Raw genomic sequence first — 22,301 nt, forward strand, 5'->3', positions numbered from 1 at the left:
ACTTTAGTCTCTATCAACTGCAGTTTCTCAATTACCTTCAATAGCGACCTCACTCCAGGAACTGTAGCTAGACAAAGCCCCCCCCCCCTACCACTGCTGCAGGAGCCACAAGTCAAGGAGGACTGACTGACTTTTGAAGAAGTGGAGAGCTTGGCCCAGAGCTATCACTGGAATTGAGTCAGAGCTAAGAGTTCCTGAGAAAAACAGTATATCCATCTTGCTAGGATTTAATCTGAAATTGTTTTATCCCATCTACTCCCTCCTAAGGTCGGAGTACCAACTCAACACCTCCAAATCATCTCCGGCCTGGTCTGGCCTGTGATGTATAACCGAATATCGTCGGTATATTGATAATTAATACAATTAACATGTTACACTGGTATTTGTGAAATCTAAAATACATCAGCGAAATATACGCAGCCTAAGAAGGTAACATAAACGTTAACATTTCATTCAAAATATCTATAGTGGTTTTATTTCACAGAAGTTGCTATGATACCCTCTAGATGATAGTTTTAGGTGGTGAGCTGGCATTAGTTTTTAAAAAAGGCAGTCACTCTGGCTTATTTTATCACGGAATTTCAGCTCTTGTGAGATAATTTCTTATAAAAAGGTAAACGTAAAGGTTCCCCCGCACATGTGTGCTAGTCGTTTCCGACTCTAGGGGCCGGTGCTCATCTCCGTTTCAAAGCCGAAGAGCCAGCGCTTGTCCGAGGACATCTCCGTGGTCATGTGGCCAGCATGACTAGACGCCAAATTTCTTATAGTATGACCCAATTTGAAAAGAGAGCAGCAGAAACAGAGAAAACCATCTAGCAAATTTGTCGTACACTCTGTGTATTCTCTGTTGAGAAAGAAATATTGTGCTGGAAGGAGAACACTCAGTGTTCCTGTACTGTACAGCTACCTTCATTATGCTATCAATTACAGGATGTTCATAAGCCAAACTGTCATGGCGAGGAAACTGCCCTTTGCCACAATTAACACTATGTGATTCTCCAGATAAGCACTAATACCTCTAGTACCGGTTGCTGGGAAAGGATGCTCTTCTAAACATTCCCTTCCCCTCTTTATGAGAAAAGAGTCATGCAGCGCAATACAAGACAACTCATCCTATCTGTTTTGTGGAACTACAACATCATTTTAAAATCTAAATTACAAAGGTTCTAATACAAAACATGGCAATTAGTTCAGTTTACTTAAGATTGCCTGTTTTAAATTCTTCTCTTCAGGATAAAAAAATGATGGAAGTTTCATGTAAATCAATCAAAACTGTTAATGGTGCAAGTATGACATCACTGTAACCAGCATCCTTTGCCAGGTAAGGAAGAAATCAGAATCCTATATCCTAAAGTCCAATACAAATTAAAATTAATCAAATGTCAAGGTACAGTATAACTTATAATGACAACTTTCAAGTGCAACTGAGCTATGCTTCCAACTCTATTTCACATGGGCATTGATCCAACAAACCACTTAAGTGTATACTTAAATACACTTGGACTTGGACTTCAGTAAGGCATTTGATAAAGTAGATCACAACCTACTACTTGATAAGATAGAAAAATGTGGGTTAGACAGCATCACCACCAGATGGATTCGTAGCTGGCTGACAGGCCGTACTCAGCGTGTGGTCCTCAATGGAACTGCATCTACATGAAAGGAAGTGTGTAGTGGGGTGCCCCAGGGCTCTGTTCTGGGCCCAGTGTTCTTCAACATCTTCATCAATGATTTGGCTGAGGGGATAGATGGGGAACTCATCAAATTTGCAGAAGACACCAAGCTGGCAGGAATACCCAACACTCCAGAAGATAGGCTTAAGATACAGAAGGATCTTGACAGACTTGAACATTGGGCTCTATCTAACAAAATGAAATTCAGTGGTGAAAAAAGTAAGGTTCTACGTTTAGGCAAGAAAAACCAAATGCACAGGTACAGTATAGGTGGCACCTTACTCAATAGTGGTAACTGTGAGAGGGATCTCGGAGTCCTAGTGGACAATCACGTAAATATGAGCCAGCAGTGTGCTGCAGCTGCCAAAAAAGCCAACACAGTGCTAAGCTGCATTAACAGAGGGATAGAATCAAGATCATGTGAAGTGTTAATACCACTTTACAATGCCTTGGTAAGGCCACACTAGGAATACTGCATCCAGTTTTGGTCACCACAATGTAAAAAAGATGTTGACTCTAGAAAGAGTACAGAGAAGAGCAACAAAGATGATTAGGGGACTGGAGGCTAAAACATATAAGGAACGATTGCTGGAATTGGGTATGTGTAGTTTAATGAAGATAAGGGCAAGGAGTGACATGATAGCAGTGTTCCAATACCTCAGGGGCTGCCACAAAGAAGAGGAAGTCAAGCTATTCTCCAAAGCACCTGAAGGCAAGACAAGAAGCAACGGATGGAAACTAATCAAGGAGAGAAGCAACCTAGAACTAAGGAGAAACTTCCTGACAGTTAGAACAATTAATCAGTGGAACAACCTGCCTCCAGAAGCGGTGAATGCTCCAACACTGGAAGTTTTTAAGAAGAGACTGGACAGGCATTTGTCTGAAATGGTATAGGATTTCCTGCCTGAGCAGGAGGTGTACTAGATGACCTCCAAGGTCCCTTCCAACTTTATTATTATTACACAGATATGCTATAAAAGTTTAAGCTTTAAGCATATATTAAAAAGCTTTGTTGCAGCCTGCCAATTCTATAGTATTTTAAGCACATTTTTATTATTGCATTTCAGGTATTTTCACAAGCAGAATACGAATTTTATTTAATTTTCATTTTAAATATATCTCTTGAGAAGGGAAAAACAGAAAACTTTGTACCCTCTCAGGATCCTTGGCCCTACTGGGTGTAATCACTAGAGAAGGAAATAGTATACACTACAACTATTACTTAGACTTACTGAATCAAAGCTTAAATAGAGGGGTCCCTCTTCAGGTACCGTATTTTCCGGCGTATAAGACGCCTGGGCGTATAAGACGACCCCCTACATTTCCTGTTAAATTATAGGGTTTGGGCTATACTCGCCGTATAAGACTACCCCTCTTCCAACGCACACCAAATAAAAATTAAAAAACATCAGATTTGATTTTAATATAGTAATTTTAATTCAAATGCTTATGACATGCAGGTACTTAGTAGGAAAACTGTCACTTATAAACATAAGGCTGTTTGTCATCAAACATGTAAACATAAAACAGTGCAAGTGGATTAAAAATAATAATAATAATAATAATAATAATAATAATAATAATAATAATAATAATAATAATAATAATAATAATAAGAAGAAGAAGAAGAAGAAGAAGAAGAAGAAGAAGAAGAAGAAGAAGAAGAAGAAGAAGAAGAAGAAGAAGAAGAAGAAGTTGGAAGGGACCTTGGAGGTCATCTAGTACACCTCCTGCTCAGGCAGGAAACCCTATACCATTTCAGACAAATTGCTGTCCAGTCTCTTCTTAAAAACTTCCAGTGTTGGAGCATTCACCACTTCTGGAGGCAGGTTGTTCCACTGGTTAATTGTTCTGTCAGGAAGTTTCTCCTTAGTTCTAGGTTGCTTCTCTCCTTGACTAGTTTCCATCCATTGCTTCTTGTCCTGCTTTCAGGTGCTTTGGAGAATAGCTTGGCTCCCTCTTCTTTGTGGCAGCCCCTGAGATATTGGATCACTGCTATCATGTCACCCCTCACCCTTCTCTTCGTTAAACTACACATACCCAATTCCAGCAACCGTTTCCTATTTTCCTAATTCACTTTTTCACTTTTCCTAATTCACTCTAAACCTTTCTCTGCGCAGAGCCTTAAGTAACACCAGCTGCCTGCAATTAGTGCAGGATCTCATCCCACCAGGCTCAAGGTTGAGTCAGCCTTCCATCCTTCCGAGGTAGGTAAAATGAGGACTCAGATTGTTGGGAGCAATAAGCTGACTTTGTAATAATGCTGCTTGTGGGGGAGGGGTGAAAGCTCTAATAAGCAGGCATATACATAGAATGAAGGCTATTGCTAAGCACATTGATTTGTGCTTTAAATTGTAAGCCGCCCTGAGTCTTCGGAGAAGGGCGGGATGTAAATGGGATTTTAAAAAAAAGACCAAATGGGAGATCCGCTCCAGGTTTTCCAGCCAGCCCGCCCAGTTCCTGAGTCAAATGTGTCCTTAGAGCTAAGCAGCTGCTCTGGCTGGCATTCCCCACCTGCCTTTCAAGTTGCTCTTGCATTCCCCACCTGCCTACAGCTGCTCTTCAACTTTAGAAGGAAAGACGCCCAGACTCCAGCCTGTAAAAAATCACAGACTGCAGCTTCTACTCCAATTGGTCCTGCTTTCCCTGCACAGACTAAATGGAAGATCCGCTCCAGGTTTTCCAGCCAGCCCTGTCCCTAAAGTTTCAGCACCCGGTGTATAAGACGACCCCTGACTTTTGAGAAGATTTTCATGGGTTAAAAAGTCGTCTTATACGCCGGAAACTACGGTAGTTTTCAACTTACAACCACAATTGGAACTGGAACTTCTATCACTAAGTGATGCAGTTATTAAGTAAGTTATTAATTTCACCACCTTTTTTGCCACAGTAATTAAGTGAACTTTAACTTTCTATTGCCTAATTGTTAAGACATAGAATTCAAATCCTGTCAGATAATACAGTTCAAATGTGCCTGCCTGCCTTTTAGATGTATTTAATTATACCCCCAATATGTAATTGCTAATTATTCAGTTGGCTTCTGTGACACAATGGACATCAGTTTACCAGGATTGTCTATCAATAAGTTCTCCTGTCAATTCTTGTAAACTCAATAACAGTATTTTGCCATCTTGTTTTCTGTCAACCCTTTTACTAATTGTTTCTGATTATAGAAGCATTGGGTCTTCTCCAATTACTCTTGTCTTCATGGTAAAGGTCCAAAATATTTAACATTTACCTTCATCTTCTGATGAGCTCTGCAGTTTTATAGAGTATTGAATTATTTGTTCTTACAATCCAAGTATTCTCAATTTTCCCCAGCACTACAATTCAAAGGCATCACTTTTTTATTGTTCAACCTTTCTGATAAACAAGCTTTCAAAGTACATTTTTCACCTAGAAAAACCATAGTCTTGACGAAACATATTTTTGCTCTTGGTGTGTTATTTTTGCATTTTAGCATTTTGTCTAGAATTTTGCCATAGCAGATATCACTTTATTTTATAAGGACCACTGTGAATCTTTTGAGTCTAAGAAAATGAAGTCTGTTACTACTTCTGTTTCCTTATTGTCTGTTCACATTGGGCTGTCATTGCTTGTTGACAATCTTTTTTTTAAAGAAATATTGACCAGCAAATTGGCTTTTCTACTCTTTTACTTTCAATAAGAGTAACTTATTGTAGTTAGTTCCACTTTACTTTCAGCCATCAAAGTGGCATCATTAGCATATCTGAGGTTGCTGATGTTTCTCCCAACAACCTTAATTCCAGTTTCTGTTTTTTCTTCTCATTCTGTATAAAAATTATTTTTTAAAGAAACCACAGCATACAATCTTGGCCTACTCCTTTTCGAATCTAGTTGGCTCCATATTCCTTCTAACAGTTATTTCCTGGTGATCGCATAAATTATTCAACAGGCAGATGAGGTAATCCAGTGTTTTTTAAGGTTTTTTGTTGTGGTTTGTAGAGTTAAAAACAGTTATATAATTAATAAAGCAAAAAAAAAATAATTTATGTTTGAAACTCCCTTGCCTTTTCCATTATCCATCAGATGTTTGCAATATAATATCAGATGCTTCTGCTTCTTCTGAATCGAACTTATACACTTTGCGGCTCTTTCTGTGCATGCTAAAGCCTGGATAGAAAAAAAAATTGAGCATTTTCTTACTGCCATGTGGGATCAATGCAATTTGTGCTTTGAGCATTCTTTAACACTGCTCTTTTTAATATTGGAATAAAAGATTTTTTCATATCAGTTTACAAGCAGCAAACTATTAGCATTTTAACCATATCATCTTAAAAGTTGCTTTCAGCCAGGAAATGGGTGGCATATACATTTAATCAATAAAATAAGAAAATAACCTTTAAATAGTTAACTGATATTTCATCTAATCTCACAACTCATTGTTAGCAATATTTCCTACAGTCCATTTCACTTCAGTTTTCAGATCCCTGGCTCTAGTTCAGAAATCAAACTACACACACAAACACACACACAAACACACACACACACATACACACACACACACAGAGAGGGGGGGAAGAGAGAGAGAGAGAGAGAGAGAGAGAGAGAGAGAGAGAGAGAGAGAGAGAGAGAGAGAGAGAATGAGAATATCTCACCAATGGAGATCCTCTCATACATTTTTTCCCATATATTTCTTCTATCACTTCTTTATATCTTTTTTCTTCAATATCTTTTTGTCTTCTTTGCCTTTTACAGTGTTTCTTCTTTTCATGAAAATTGCACTGATTTATGTAAACCTGTTAAATAATTTGCACTTCCAGATCAATTATCCTCGATTTCTTTGCATTGTTTATTTAAATGTATTTCCTTACCCCTTGCTCTTCTCTGGAACTTAGTGTTTAAGTTTGGCAAATTTCGGAACATAGATCTTCAAGCAATCCGTTTATCAAATCTAAATCTATTCTTTACCTCCATTGCATTACTATGCAGAATACTGATAAGATTATCTTGTTGGCCTGTTTTTTTAGTTTTGTTTGTAATCTTGTAAGAATTATTTCATGATCTGAACCACAATCAGCCCTAGGCCTCATTTTTGATCTGAAGAAAGCTCCTCCATCCTTGCTTGCACACTACATACTTAGTTTGATTCCAGTATTGTCCATCCTGTGACAAATGTACTCATCTTGCTGGCTTCTAGTGTAATTTGCTATCATAATCTGCTAAAATTTCAAAACACTGTTTTTCCTGTTAGTGCAGATGCTGTTTGATTCCAATTTCAGCATTCCATTCTTCTAAAATTAACACAGTATCACTTGAGGATGTTTTGCTGATTCCTAGAATGTCAACGTGGTGAATCCTGATACTTCTGTCTGATATTCACTTGATTCATGGTTTTGACATCAGCAGCTGGATATTCTTTCAGTTTGAATCCAGGCACATCTCCAACATAAAAAGCTATTCCTATTTGTCCTTTGTTCTTTGCAGTGGAATACTTTCCCACTGAATGTTCATTCTATAGTATACCTTCTTAACCTATGGGGCTCACCTTCAAGTACTATATTGACATTACCCTGGCTTTGAAAATCTATGTGGCTTTCTTGGTAGAAATCTGGAGTGGGTTCCCATTCCTTTTCAAATGGATTGTATTCTATCTGTTCCATTTTTTATGACAGGCCTATCATGGGTACCCTTTTGAAAGTAGACACTCCTAATGGTATATCTGAATGTCATTGAGATGTGCAAGTCTTTCATTGCTACAAGGCACTGTTCCATGATATACTGATTGATATGTGCTGATTGATTCCTATTGACCACACAGATTTTCTCCATGAACTTTTCTGATGTTCCATGAGGGGCCTATATATTAATTTCTTTTAAAAACTATTAGAGCAGTAGACAATAATTCAAGATCTCTTTGGTACATGCTAACGTTTTCTGGTGCATTTTACAGCATTTCCAGAAATACAATCTGACAACTAATACATTATTTACCTTAGATTAAATAAATCTAAATCTACCTTGAGATGCTAATTTGCCAGTTTTCTTGTAATTGCTTTTGTAGACAAGTGACAAAGATTTCAGTCAATATCGAAATAAACCAAAGCATTCTCAGAATAAATCACTCTAGAAATATAGGTACAACATACTGCAATTCTTTTTTATCTTGGCACTAGCTATTATTGCATATTAAGGCCTATAAAGAAACAAATCCTTCCGAAAACAAGTATAATGTTTTGACTGTACATCGGCAATTTAGATGACAGAATTCTCAATGTTTATTCTAAGAAATATAGCCTTTGTAACTGATATCAAAGTAAGTTAGTAGTACATACTGTATAATAACTGTTCTATTCAAACCAAGAGAAAAATGAGTGCAACAGAAAATAAGATGCATAATTTGTTACCATAGTTGAGAATATGATATTTGATAGGAATACCACAAGAATATATACTGACCCAATGCTCAGTACAGCCTTGAAGAGACTGCACAGGAGCTGAGAATTACCCTAATCAACAGACCTACATTCAGAACCTAGTTTCTGATTTGAAAAGTACTTATGAAACGGAGATGAGCACCGGCCCCTAGAGTCGGAAACGACTAGCACGCATGTGCGGGGGAACCTTTACCTTTACCTTTATGTAAAAGATGGTAACAGGCATCGTGTTATCAATGTATCATCTATAGCCAGAACAATGAGAGTTCTTACTCAGAAAGACAAGGTGATGGAGAATAAAGCAGGGGTCCCCAACCTCTGGGCCATGGGCTATTGGCCACATGAGTGGTGAGTGTTGTCATGGGTGTTTGCAGCCCCACTCGCATGACCATCGTTGCAAGCATTCACACCCTACTTGTTCGACTGTCATCATGGGCGTTTGTGACCCCACTCACATAAGCGCCGTCGCTGCGAGTCTTGTGGGTATTCGCAGGTCCACGTGCAAGCACTGGTGTCACCGCAAGCAATGGGTGTTCATGTGCACACACACATGTACATACATTACCCCCCCCCCCAAGAAGACCATCCCTCCCCCTTCCCCGTGCTCCAGGCTACCAACCTGGAAAGGTTGGGGAACTCTGGATTATGGGACACTAGAGAAAATTATAAACTATACATGGGCTTATTTTCCATTTTTCTACGATGAACTGCACTCAGAGCAACAATCCAGTCAGAGAATCAACATTTAACATAAATATGCTGAAGATGTTCATTAATACAGAGATCTAACAGTGTAGTTAAGAGTAAGAGATGATGCACTCAGTTACAGCTGGATTAGGTTACATTACCTCAAAGCATTCAATTAGTATTTCAAATGGCAAGAATTTAATGTTTTGTTTAAACAAGAATCCCCAAATTTCTCTTTGAGCAGCAGATGACAATTTGTATAGTCAGTAAATTACAATCAGGGTAACACTATCACTGCAGTGTTCCAGTCTCATGGAATAAAGTTCCAAGAAGTAACTGGGATTGAAGAATATTTCAAAACTAAATTTACACACTGAGCATAGGGTAAAGACTCAACACCCTACACTAGCCATTTCAATTTTATGATTTTAATTTTGGCTGCAATTTTAGAAAGTAAAAGATTCTTCTAATGTGATCAAAATTCAAATGCTTGGCAACTGGCATGTATTTACGATGGTTGCTGTGTTTTGTGGTCATGTGATCACCTTTTATGGCCTTCTAATAAGCAGTCAATGGGGAAGCCAGATTAACTTTAACAACCATGTTACTAACTTAACAACTTCAGTGATTCACTTAACAACTGTGGCAAGAAAGGTCGTAAAATGGGGCACTTAGCAACCGTCTTGCTTACCAACAGAAATTTTGGGCTCCATTGCGGTTGTAAGTCCAGGACTACTTGTTTCATAATAAAAACAATCTGTTTCAATGGAATTGTGATCTAGTTTCCAGTTTAAAATAAAATCTTGGGGAAATTCGAAGGTTTTTTCTTACACTATTTTTAGATCAAATTGTAATTAATATATCTATACTTATACATGCTGTGTAATTGAATCAAATGTCATAAATTTATGTGCTTATATTTACAGTTTTTCAAAGCATAGCTATGACAAATCTGTTGCAGTTAACTCTGGCCAATAAATCACAACCTATTTAAATTTATGATAAAGAGTCATAAAATGTCATAAATTAGGATTTTTTAAAAAAAAATATTCCATAATCTGTTTCAAATTATTTCTTACCTTCAAACCTCCAGTAGGCAACCTGTAACCAAATCTTGCTGGTAAGTCATCAAATGTCTGTGTTGCATTTTCAAAATTAAACTGTAATACACAAGAAACACAAAAACATATATCATGCTTTAAACTGCAAAATTAGCCATATAAAATGTTATTATATAATTGTATGGTAGAATACAAATAGCATAGTTTTTGCAAAAAAGATGGTTACAAAGCAAAGAGCAAGACATTTCTAATTTTGAAATTTTGAAATAGCTCAAATATAATATATATATAGTTTTCATTTATTAAGACTTATGTTTAAACCAAATTGATGAATAATTGTAGAGTGTAAACTAGTTTCTTTTTATGGAAAATCAGAGTCAGAAACTGCCAGGAAGGCAGAAAAACCCAACATTTAGAAATTCCATCAGCTTTTTGCTTCTATTCTGTCTACTGCACTCAAAAAAGGGAATTAACAATTATATAAAATTTACTTAAATTTTATATATTACTTTTTCAATATTAACTTAACTTAAACATAAACTAGAGCAAGTTAAAATTATTATTTACAGTGCATTTACAGCATTGAAAACCTGTTATCAGCAGAGAATAAACATGGAGAGAAATCTAAGCACTAATTTTTATTGAGAAATACTGAAATTCTTTTATTAAGTAGAAATATTCTGTACTAAGACATGGCTTACATAGCAGGCATTGAAAAAGCAAATCACAGAAAAGCGCAATAGAGATTCTTCTGGGATAAAAGATATTGGAGAAAAAGACTTCTGCAGAGACTAGTGTTGTGATTCAGGGTCAGCCTGTGGGTTCGGCAGTTGGGTCAGACGACTCAGAGGAGGAGGAGGGGGGTGTTGAAGAGCTTGCTGAGGGGATTGGACAGCTTGATGAGAACCCCCAGCAAGGCCCCTCTCATCTGGTCACGATGCAGACCCAGCTGTGTGAGCCTGACAGTGTGGATGAAGATGACCCACGGCTGGCCCTGTTCAAGGACGCCCGACGCAGGAGGCAGTCAATCAGGAGTAAACAGAGGAAGGCAATGGGGCACCTCGGAAGGAGGCAGAGAGAGGCCACGCCCTGAACTGTATTTAAGGGGAATGTGTGGGAGGGCTGGTTTGCTGAAGGCAACCGCTTGGATAGTTCCTGTTTCTTAAAGCTCCTGTTTCTTGGTTTGTGTCTTGTTTGTTTTTGTAGCAATAAATTTGGCAGGCGTAATTCCAGCCTCTTGCCTTCTTGCTGGTACAGAACAACTACTAGACAAAATATGGGCACTTTGACCCAGAGATTACGCCCTGTGTGGCTCCCCAACTCATTACTCATATATATCACATGTTGCTCATAAGTTACAATTAACTTAGTGCTTTTAAGACTTAAATTGGGAGAAGATGGAAGACAATTTATAAAAAAAGTGGTTGAACAAAAATTTGTGTGCATGCTTTTCTGTGGATACATTCACCTGCTATAAGCAAGGACAGTTTCCACTTTGCCCTAGTAGCAAAGAGGCTCTCAACTCATTTTGCTAAAACTATATTTGGCCATTGACAGTTTGTACATCTGTGGAATAAGACTTTGGAAAAGCAAAATTGAACTGAGGGCCGCAATGGCCTTTGAATAAAGCATTAGGGCTAAATTCTAAATGGGATAGATAGAGCCATTCTGCAAATGAGTGAAGTCGCATCAGAGTCAAAAGAAGGGCACAGAGTTTCATTTTTTTATGAAGGCAAGAAGGTTCATAAAAGGAAAGCCAAGAAGGTGGGAAAGACAAGGGACAGAACAGCAATATAAAGGATTATTGCTAAATGGGAAGCAATATAATGAGGTAGTGGATGTCATACATAGCTGAGATAGTAGAGATCAGTAGGAAATGTCAGGATATGTGCTAGGAAAAATTTAGCCATAGGATCTGGTAAATTATTTGAGTGTATCTAACATGCAACTAGGTTTAAAGGGTTGAGTACCATTTTTGAAGAATATTTTATGCTATAAAATAATTATAAAACTTACCGCTAAGATGTCAGCTTCTACTGGCAATAGGTTTAAAAAAGCAAACAGCTGAACTGTGAGAATAGTATAAATCTGAGTGGCAGACAACATTAACATTCCTATTGATAGCAGCATCTTAATGAAATTCCTGAAAAAAAGAACAAAAGAATCGGGATATGAAAAAAAAGCATTCACTTCTCCTTCTTCTTTACTTTCTCTTTTACCACTTCAGGTGTCAAGGAAGATACAAAGTTCTGGCTCTTCTGGCAGCCTCAACCCCTGTTAATTGATGTTGCTGTAAAAGCATTCACACTCTAATATAATTGAAACATGTCATCACAAAAGTATAGAAATGCTTTGAGGTGATCCTATTATAGCCACAAGTTATACAAGCAAGCTAAGTCTCCAGTTGTTAAATAAATAGCACACAGTCTAACAAGCTATTGACAAAGGGTATTTTAAGCAGCACAGGGTGTTTTTAGATTTAAAGGTAAAAACAGCTTTTCTATTACTTTACTATCATAATCCTTTATCTTTACAGTCATGAAGTATGATTGTATTAGGTGTCACAACAGTGTAGTAAAGGTGACTCTGGTTTAACGACTATGTACAGTTATGATGGTGATAAAGTAAATTTTATGATCAGTCTTCACATTTATAACCTTTGCAGGCCTGTAAAGCAAAGAAAAGCTGAAGCACGATCAGAATCGCAGTCATGGTGTCAGTTAGCAATTGCTTTGCTTAATGACAGAATTGTAGGTAACAGTTATGGCCATTAAAGAGGACTACCTGCATGATACTATTCCTGAATTATAAAGGAAATTTTGTCACAGATTTTGTAAAGAGTAAGGTTGGCAAGGTGGAAAACAAGTTTCCAGGCCAGAGATGGGCATTACATAAGCATGCAGGAACTGCACACAGACCACCAAGTATTTACACCAAGGATCAGACAATTCATGAAGGTAAGAAGAAGAAACCTATGTTCAAATCCCTAAAAGTACACCTTTGCACTGGCAATGAGGGGGCAATCATGACTTTATCTGAAATAAGTATTCTAACCCAGCCAAGATGCATTTATTTTACAAATGTACATGGCTACCAATCTTAATTAAATAATTCTAAGTGGCTAACAAGTAATAAAAATAAACACATTAAAAAGCAGCAACAATAACAATAAAAGACTCCTGATAAAATAATTGGTTCTTCAATCATCACAGAGCAAAACACATAAATTGGATTCCACTGTCATCATGACTCCCTTTTTAAGGACTTCTGAAAGGCCAATAAGGTTGAGGCCTTCCAAACCTCAGGGGTGGGACTGAGGACTGTTCCACAAGACAGGCACTGTGACAGAAAAGGCATACCTCTTAGGTCTCATCAGATAACAGTGTTTCACACAAGGGTTCTGGCACATGGGCAAATCAGGTGGAACAGAGATAAACAAGCAGCCCACCAAGTATTCTGGCCCAATGCTTTAAAAGTGGTAACTAGCATGCTGAATTGCACCTGAAACCTACTGAAAGTCAAAGCAGCCCACACAGCAGTGGTGTTACCTGAGCATAACATGGTGCACCCAAAATGTTTTGGATAAGCTGCAGCTTCCAAATGCTTAAAAATGGTATCCCTGTGTAGAGGTCACTGCAACAGTCCATCTGGGAAGTGACTAAAATGATTCAGGCATGAGTGACCATTAGCAGAATCTCTCAATCTAATAGGCACAACTTATGCACAACATGGATTTAGGCAAAGGACCCCTTGGCCCTGCCCAACCCGGTCTAGGAGAATGGTACTACTACACCTGGAGTTAACAAAAGACACTCTCCAGAAATGAGGGTGGGGGAGTGGGCAGGAGAGATCATTAAATCCTATTTCTTACTCTCTACAAAAAGTTGAGTCCAAGCCTGTTCCATCTCATCTAGTGAGCTACCAGATACTAAATGACCTAGATTAGAGTTATATAATTGAGTCTCATCAGCATACTATTGTTGTGGGGAAAATAGGAGGAGGAGTATGGATATGTTCTCTGCCTAGAGTTATTTGTAAAAATAATAAAGGAAGAATAAAAATAAACGAACAAACAAATACTGATAACACTTACCGGTAATCCCTTGTCAACAGATGATCTCATAGCTTCATATGGATTAAATAGGAAAGGGTAAAAAATGGCTCATGGCCCAATTTCTTCCCCCTCCCAAAACCCATTAGAACCCGCCTCAAAGGAAGGCAGCACACCACATCCCAAAACTCCTAAACCAATTAGAAGGATATCAAGATCAACAGTATCAAAAGCTGCTGAAAGATCAAGAATAACTAGACACCATTCTCATCCTGGCTTGCTAAAAATCAACCACAAGTATGATTAAGGGTGTACAAATACTGTTTCTCTGCTCCTTACCCAAGAGGGAGCCAGGCACCCAATAGAAGGCATTGACTGGCTATCTGGGCAGCAATAAAAGTGGAGTAACAAGTCGTTTTGCCACATGGTAATCCCTAATAAATATTCATACCTTTGCCCAATTGGATTCAATTTTCATCTTCCTCTAGTGATGCTCAAATATCTTTTGCTGCTATAGACAGCAAGGTTGATAATACACACCAGGTCAGCCCTCTCACAGCCTTATCACAGATTGACTTTGCATTTGGGTGCAGCATCTGGAACTTTGCTCCAATGACCAGGCCTTGGGACCAAGTACAGAGGCTGGAATGTGGCATCAATACTAAGGATAAGGTCACATTCTCTGAGAGCACACTTTCTTTTCCTATCATAAATCTCCATGCTTGCCATCACCATATCACTGCCTGCACACTTACCCCTAATTATTCCCAATTTTTGACCCCCTTATCCAAGTCACCCACTAGAAACCATGCTCCACTACAGTGATGGACCAATTCAAACACCAAGAAAGCTTCTGCAAAGCATTCAATCAACAAGCCATATAATCCCCTTCCTATCCACCCATCACACACATAAGAGTTCAGCAATAACCATGAAGAAGAAATCCAAGAACTACTAAGTAAATATCAACTCAGTCCTGGGACAGATGAGGTGTGAAACAAACTCAAGGTGAACTCAGTTTGATTCTGTTTTGTGTAAAGGGAGACAGAGGGATATTCTGGGAGTCTTTCAAAAATCTGTTATTATAACAATAAAGTAAAGCTCCTAACCAGATATCACCTTCACCATTGATCCTTGATATGTGTAAATCAGTTTTACCAATTCGGAACCTGCAAGTCACCACTTAATCTTGATGTCATGTTTAAAAGAGACTGAGAGAGAGGGATGTGTCTATGCATCTTCTCCCAAGCCAAGATGTTGATCTAAGCCAGGGGTGTCAAACTGCCGGCCCACAGGCTGGAGCGTCACGGAGAAACCGCGCCCATCCCATTTTCGGCAATGGGAAAAAGTTCCGAGACGTCGCGAGTTTGACATGCCTGATCTAAGCTATAAAGTAATAGACCTTATTTTACTGCCTATCCCATACTGGGAAACCTGACAGGTTTATCTAATTACAGCCTAGATGCCATAACCTTTGCCCCAAAGGCATATCAAGAACTCTGAAAAATTAATTTAGGTGCACTTAGAAAATGGTTGTAAGTGCCCTTACAAAATAGCTTTCTTGATTAAGTCACAAAAGATGCACTTACCCCAAAGCAAGTTGAGCCTTTCTTTATTAATATTTCATTTATCTAGGCCAGGGGTAGGCAACCTCGGCTCTTTTATGACTCATAGACTTCAACTCCCAGAATTCCTGAGTCAACTGACTCAGGAATTCTGGGAGCTGAAGTCCATGAGTCATAAAAGAGCCGAGGTTGCCTACCCCTACCATCATAGAACTAAACACTAGACCAGTGTTTTTCAACCACTGTTCCGCAGCACACTAGTGTGCCGCGAGATGTTGCCTGGTGTGCCGTGGGAAAAATTGAAAAGTAATTATAAAATACTTTCTTTGTGTTTATTTGATTCCTATTCAAGAGAATTACTTTATATATAGTCAATATAGGCACAGAGTTAAATTTTTTAACATTTTCTAATGGTGGAGTGCCTCGTGATTTTTTTCATGAAACAAGTGTGCCTTTGCCCAAAAAAGGTTGAAAAACACTGCACTAAACTACAGAGGTTTGGAGGGCCTGTTGAAAATTAAGACAGTGCTGGACACCATAGCTTTTCTTTTGACATTTAAAATATTCTTTTTTTTAAAAAAAAGGAAGTACTCCAACATGATTCATTAATCTCAACAATAATGCTCCATAATTTGCTAATCCAAATAACATCACAATATATTCAAACTTCCATATCTTATATTGAAGGCAGGCAGTGAGATACTCAAGTCCTTCTTTTATCTGACTGAGATTGTAAACATTCTTCAGGTCTAAAGATGCAGATGTTCTGCAGCTTGTCTGATAGGTCTGCTATTCAGAGGAAACAGATAATGATCCCAGATCATGTTCTTATTGGTATGCACTTTTTCATTTCTTTGCAACGAAAAAGATTGGAACAGAGGCTGGGGACTTAGGGGGAAATCTTAAAGAGAGATTTAGCAAACCATCAAAGTATTCCTTTAAAATACTAAGCTCTTTGGTATAATGCAGGGGTAGGCAACCTTGGCTTTTTCATGACTCGTGGACTTCAACTCCCACAATTCCTGAGCCAGCATGGCTGGCTCAGGAATTCTGGGAGTTGAAGTCCACGAGTCATAAAAGAGCCAAGGTTGCCTAACCCTGGTATAATGTAATAATGTCTCTTGCCTGGGGTTTTTGCTCCAGGTTTCAGTTCAATTGTGCAATCAAAGTCCCTATGAGGTGGAAGTGCAGTGGCCTCCTTCTGCTCTCCAAAGACATCCGCAAAATCAGAATTCTTAGTAGGTATTCTACATACTCTGGCTGGATGGTCACTATAAGCACCAAGTTTGCGCTCAATGGCGAGGGAAATGAGATTGCTCGTCACACAATCCAGTCATGGTTTATGGAGCTGAAATCAAGAAGAGAACTAGCACCACAGGTACTTGCAAGGAAGCCGTTACATACAAGGCCAAGAATTCCATGTCAATTGCCAGCTGCACTAGAGCAGTGAATTGCAAAATAGGACCCACCTTCAAAGTCTAGCTGTCTATAGTCTCTTCTTCTACAAATCTTGGTAGTTTTGCTGCAATTTATGCACCACCTCTACATCTATAAAGCTTGTGATGAGATGAAAGCTTTTATTTCTACCTTATACCCCAATTCTAAGATTATAGTGACAGGAGTAAGAAAAATTATTCTTACCCCCTTCGTCTTGAGCTCTCTTTTATTTGCTGGCTGGTTCCCTCCAGTGAGCTCTCATGATGGAGGCTAGTGGTGTTCCTCTGTTTAGCACCTGTGGATGAGAGTACGTACTTGCTTGTTCAGATGCTCTAGTTCCCACTGTTGGTTTTCTCACCATGTCGGTCCTGACAATATGCCCTGAAACTCCAAGTAAAAACAGAAGCACAGATCTCTTTGCCTTTCCTATTTCCTCCTCTGAGATGGTCATATTGACAGCTCCAATTTGCATTGGCTCCCCCATCCATGTCCAGAAATGCGACCGTTAGAAACCTTAGACTGACAACCTGTAGGCACCTCTGCCTCTGGAGCCCTTGCTCTGCTTCAGTTTTTCCAAACAAGTATCAATTCATCAAACAATGCTGGTTTATCTAATGAGGCAAGAGACCCTTGTCATACCAATTCACCTCAAGTGTCATCACTCAATCCGAGTCCAAATTGGATGACAAGTGCCATTTCATTCCATCCACCATCCAGGGCTAACTATTTAAAATCTGAAACGAACAAGCTTACTTTCCTGTTGTTCTGTTTGAGTTTCCAAATCTCCCAACTGACTGTGATTTCTGAATGGGAATGCTGAAAGTGTTTCTAAATCTCCTGACAAAAATTCTGGGAGTTATCCAATATCAGGTCATTGCCTTCTATCATTGGAATGGCCCATTTCACAGCCAACCCCTTCAGCAAATTCAATAAAAAGGTCACACTAATGTGATCTATTCAAAATTCTGCTGCTCTGCTGTGAGAACATTTTACACTGAACCAGAAGGATTTAGTTGGTCTACATCTCCTCTGTATTTCTCTGGTAAGCTTCCATAGAGTGCACCAGCACTGGCTCCACTGCGACTGCTGGATAACTTGTTGCAACAACTGCACTACAGCAGCTTGTAAATTATTGACTGCACGTCCACCTACTGACAGTGCTGGAGTAAGAATGCTGCTAGCCGCTGTGGAGTTATTGGCACACTTTTGGATCTGTAATCATGCTTGAAAATTTTCCTGGTTCTTACTAAGAAATAAATGTTCGGCAAGATTGATTTCAGGCTCAAGCCCAAGGACAACGCAGCAAAATCCTGACTGAATCTAATCTTTTATTTGCTTACACCTAATGGACAGAATCTTGCCAATTTAAAGCTGTAACTTTCTAATACTACATATATCCTGAAAGAATCTAGGGTGCGGCTACCTGAACCTGTTCTCCTCCTCCCCCTCAATCCATCTTGGCAACTCATAGTCTCTCAATCTGGGCCCTTTCTGGAAAAGCTCATATTGCCAAAACACCTTCCCACAGCTTCTCCAGGTGTATATTTTACACTTGCACCCTGCCCTGCATGGCAGCAGCCACTCCTGACCCTGCTGCATTCACGCTGCATAACTTGATGGCCAGCCTGCTTATGAGCTTTCTGGGACTTGCTTAATGACACACTTAATAACAGCAATGGGAAGCAATGTGGTCATATTATGTCAATCTTTACATAACCGCATTGCTTAGTGACAGAAATCCACTCCCAATTATTATTGTAAACTGAAGACTACCTGTTCCCGGAAAATGGGACAGAGATAGAAGCTGAGATTGTTTCTAGTATGGTAACTGCCCTGCTACTCAACAGCCCTGGATGAGATCCTTGAGTTATCTTGCTGCTGCTATTGGAAAAACTGAAATTTGGTTTTGGGAGACTAGAACTTCTATGCCTGGGTCAACTAGAGATTTCAGAGCCTGCATAACAACTATGGGCTTGTCTCAGATAATTTCAGCCCCAAATCACAAATGTGGGCATGTGCTAGAACTCCTTTTTAATCTAGAGTAGATCAAAAATAATTTGAATATAAAACCACAGATTAGAAAAAAACCTGGTTCAAAAAGAGTAACTGTGAGAGGGACCTGACAGTGCTAGTGGATGATCACTTAAATGTGAACTAGCAGCTTGCCACAGCAACCCAAAAAGCTAATATACTCCTTGGTTGTATAAAAAGAGGCATAGAATCAAAATTAAATGAAGTATTAGTACCACTTTATAAAATCTTAGTAAGGCCACACCTGGAATACTGCATCCAGTTTTGGTCACAATATTACAAAAAAGATGCTGAGACTTTGGAAAAAATGCAGAGAAGAGCAACTAGGCCTAAAGCCCAAAACATATGAAGAACAGTTGCAATTTGTCTCAAATTGTATATGGTCTCCTGCTTGGGCAGGGGGCTGGACTAAAAGACCTTCCTTCCAGCATTATTCTGATTGAATAGACCAGTTCCTAATGTTCATGGTCTGTTTCTGTTGCTCCCCTCTGGGAGGAGTTACAAAGTATTTATAGCAGAACTACTAGATTCTGTAACAGCTTTGTTCCTTATACCATCCATCCTGTAAATTTGCAGGATTCTTTTCCCCCCCGCCATGTATGTGTATACATTCAAACTAGACTATGATGTTTCTCCGTGTCATATATGTTTTTGTGAGTATATGCATAATGGTAATTATATACTTAGCTTCCATGGTACACAAATGTATCACGCACATCTAAATGCAAGGAGAACATTTGCAATGTACCTTCTACGTAGTAAGATCCAACAATGAGGTTTCTACATTTTATGACAATTAAATTGCTACTATTGTCATATACATGCATATACCAAATATATGCTTACTGAATCTACAGGTGAGTTAACAACGTCCTGTTAAGCAGGGGAAGGAGAGACATTAGAGTGTTCAAAACTTCAATTATCACAAGCACAAATAATTGTTTTAACATATCTAAGCAGATAGTATATCACAATGATTGTGTGCAAAGAGAAGTAGACTTCTGAAGCATTTCTTAAAGGGATATGGGCCCCTATCGAACTCCAGTGGAAGTTGTTACACACAGAAAGTACCATGTTTTTTTGAATTATGTAGTCACTGCATTCAAATTCAATATTTCCAGCACTTATAGCTTCAGTTGTAAAATCCACTCCATTTCAGCGGTGATAAAAACTGAAAAATTATCCCAATATAGTTATGAATTTTGTTTAAAAATGTGTAATACAGGCATGTATTGAAGGCCAGGCGTTACCAAATTTCTAAACTAGGCCCTGATAGAAAGGCAGAAAGGCAGAAAAGAAAGAAGTTTTTTCTTATTAAGTGCTATATTTAAGACATTATACTACAATATAGAAACAATTTAAATTTCTTTTTAAGCAAGCACATGAGAGAAGGGAACCACTCACTTTTTGACCCCAGACTATTTATTAATAATCTATGGGTTTAAATTATAACATAGAGGGAGACAGAAGACAGAAAATGACTTTCAATACAATCACATCAGGAGTATGCCTTAAGATTTGGCAGCGTTTCCGCCAATCCTTTTATCCCTTGGTCCAAAAAAGTCTTTAGCCTCTGGAGACACCAAGTTAGGGAAAACTGCATTATAGCTTGCTCCTGTGATAGAACTGAGATTTCTCAAGATATTAACTTCAAACTTTTGTACAGCAGTTTATATTTCTGTAACTACTCAATCCCTTGTTTGGTATAAGCACACAGAGAAAGAAGTGTGACTGTCTTCAAAAGCCACTCCCTCTATGTAATAAACCTACAAGAAACTTAAGAGGCAAATAACTAAACAGCTGCATGACGATATCCAAACTGTATTGACTTTTCCCCCCCCTCGTTTTCGATTCAACGTTATTAAAGTTGGAGAAGAGTTCGAGGCAACCCAAATCCGCTGCCACAACTAACAAAAGAGAAGGATTTTCTACCATCTTCAACGCGCTGCTGAAGAGCACGCATAAAACTCTCCCGCGCCCGCTAAGCCCAATCAATAGAGGGCCCTAAAAAAAGGGTCGTGTCATCACAAACATACACTGCATCACAAAAGACGCCAGGATCACACTGCGTGCAACTGTGTTCGGCTTCTGCTTATTGGGAAAAATAAGCGAGAACCTCCCGCCCCCAGTCGCGCGTGATGAAACTTCAGCAAGCCCCCAAATCGGGGCGATTTTCAGCCAAGGCACTGCGGAAAGAATTTTGCGACAAAGCTCGCGGGAACCCTATCCACGCAGGGTTACGCGGTCAGCACGACGACCCGCCTAAACCACAAAACGAAGACGGAAAGGCGAAAACAGGCAGCCAAAGTCAAACGAAAGTTACTTTATTGAGCGTGGGGGGGATGGAAAGAGTTGGGAGAAAACAGCCCTGCCCCCCCCCGCCGCACCGCCCCGGTTCTTTTTTAACCGTGCACAACCTGAACGTGCAACAATCTCCTGCGCTTGCAAAGACCCACAAGAGAAGAGAAGAATCAACGGGGAAGGGGGGGGAGGGGGGGAGAAGAGGCAACAAAATCACGCCCTGGAAAGCAATAAGATTCCCCGCCTCTCCCCACGACCGGGGCTCAAAGAATAACACGTACGCTCAATCAGAGCTCAACTCCGGAAAGAAGCCTAGGCTTTCTGACCGTGACCCCAAAGCCCTGGGTGGGAAGGAAAAACCCTTACCGAAAAGGGAGAGAGAGTCCCAGACCAGACGAAGGACCGCAGGGCGGCTCAGCCAGAAGCCATAATCGAGCCCACCCTCCGTCCGTCAGCGATCCAGCCGAGAGCTGCAGAAATCCCACCCCCGTTTGCGTGCCGGCTCGCGTATAGGCACAGAGGATCAAGCGGATGGCGTGGATTGGCTTTCTCAGCCTGTCACTCACAAACTGGACGGTGTTTGCGCACGGCTGGTCGCACGTGACGACTACTGGGGAGGGGTGGGGCTTGAGTGAAGCAGCCACCTCCTGAAGGTTAAGGAGACAAGGAAGATGCAGATGTGTGGAAGGTGGGTAGGCGATTAAGGTTAATTGCGGGTGACTTGGAATTTGTTGTTTCCTCTGTGTCAGAATTTAATTCTGGACTACAATGATAATGAACGTGATTTTTTTTTCTATTGACGGCAATGGTGGCACTTAGACATTGGGCTAAGTGTAGTTTAATCCTAACTTACGGAGTAAAATATAATTGGTAGAATTCATGCAACATATTAAAACTATAAACTGAAGTTGACAAGCAAGATTAGTGAGTGTGCTGGCTGTACTTAAACAGCATGCACATCTATGATTGAATCACGTTTCATTGAGTTCAGGGTTCCCTTAATATATAAACAAACCATAGAGGCTGGTTTTGGACAATATTATCAGGCTAAGACATACTTGGTTTTATTAAATAATGACATATATCATTAAGTGATG

The 22,301-nt window shown here is 39.4% G+C and overlaps 1 protein-coding gene across 2 annotated transcripts in view; it reads right to left on the reverse strand.

The window, feature by feature from the left end:
* Positions 1-21,662, reverse strand: part of RNF13 (ring finger protein 13) — a gene marked incomplete at its 3' end in the record, with an annotated part of 47,850 nt that extends 26,188 nt beyond the window's left edge. For both annotated transcript variants that reach the window (XM_081329840.1, XM_081329839.1), the window contains exons 1-3: positions 21,571-21,662; positions 11,836-11,962; positions 9,838-9,918 (exon numbers count right to left, since the gene is read on the reverse strand). In XM_081329840.1, coding sequence (XP_081185966.1) covers positions 9,838-9,918; positions 11,836-11,949 — 195 coding nt within the window. In that variant the 5' untranslated portion in view covers positions 11,950-11,962; positions 21,571-21,662. The remainder of the gene's footprint in view (positions 1-9,837; positions 9,919-11,835; positions 11,963-21,570) is intronic.
* Between the last annotated feature and the right edge of the window lie 639 nt (positions 21,663-22,301).

Source organism: Vipera berus (assembly GCF_964194415.1).
Source record: "Vipera berus genome assembly, chromosome: 5".
NCBI lineage: Eukaryota > Metazoa > Chordata > Lepidosauria > Squamata > Viperidae > Vipera > Vipera berus.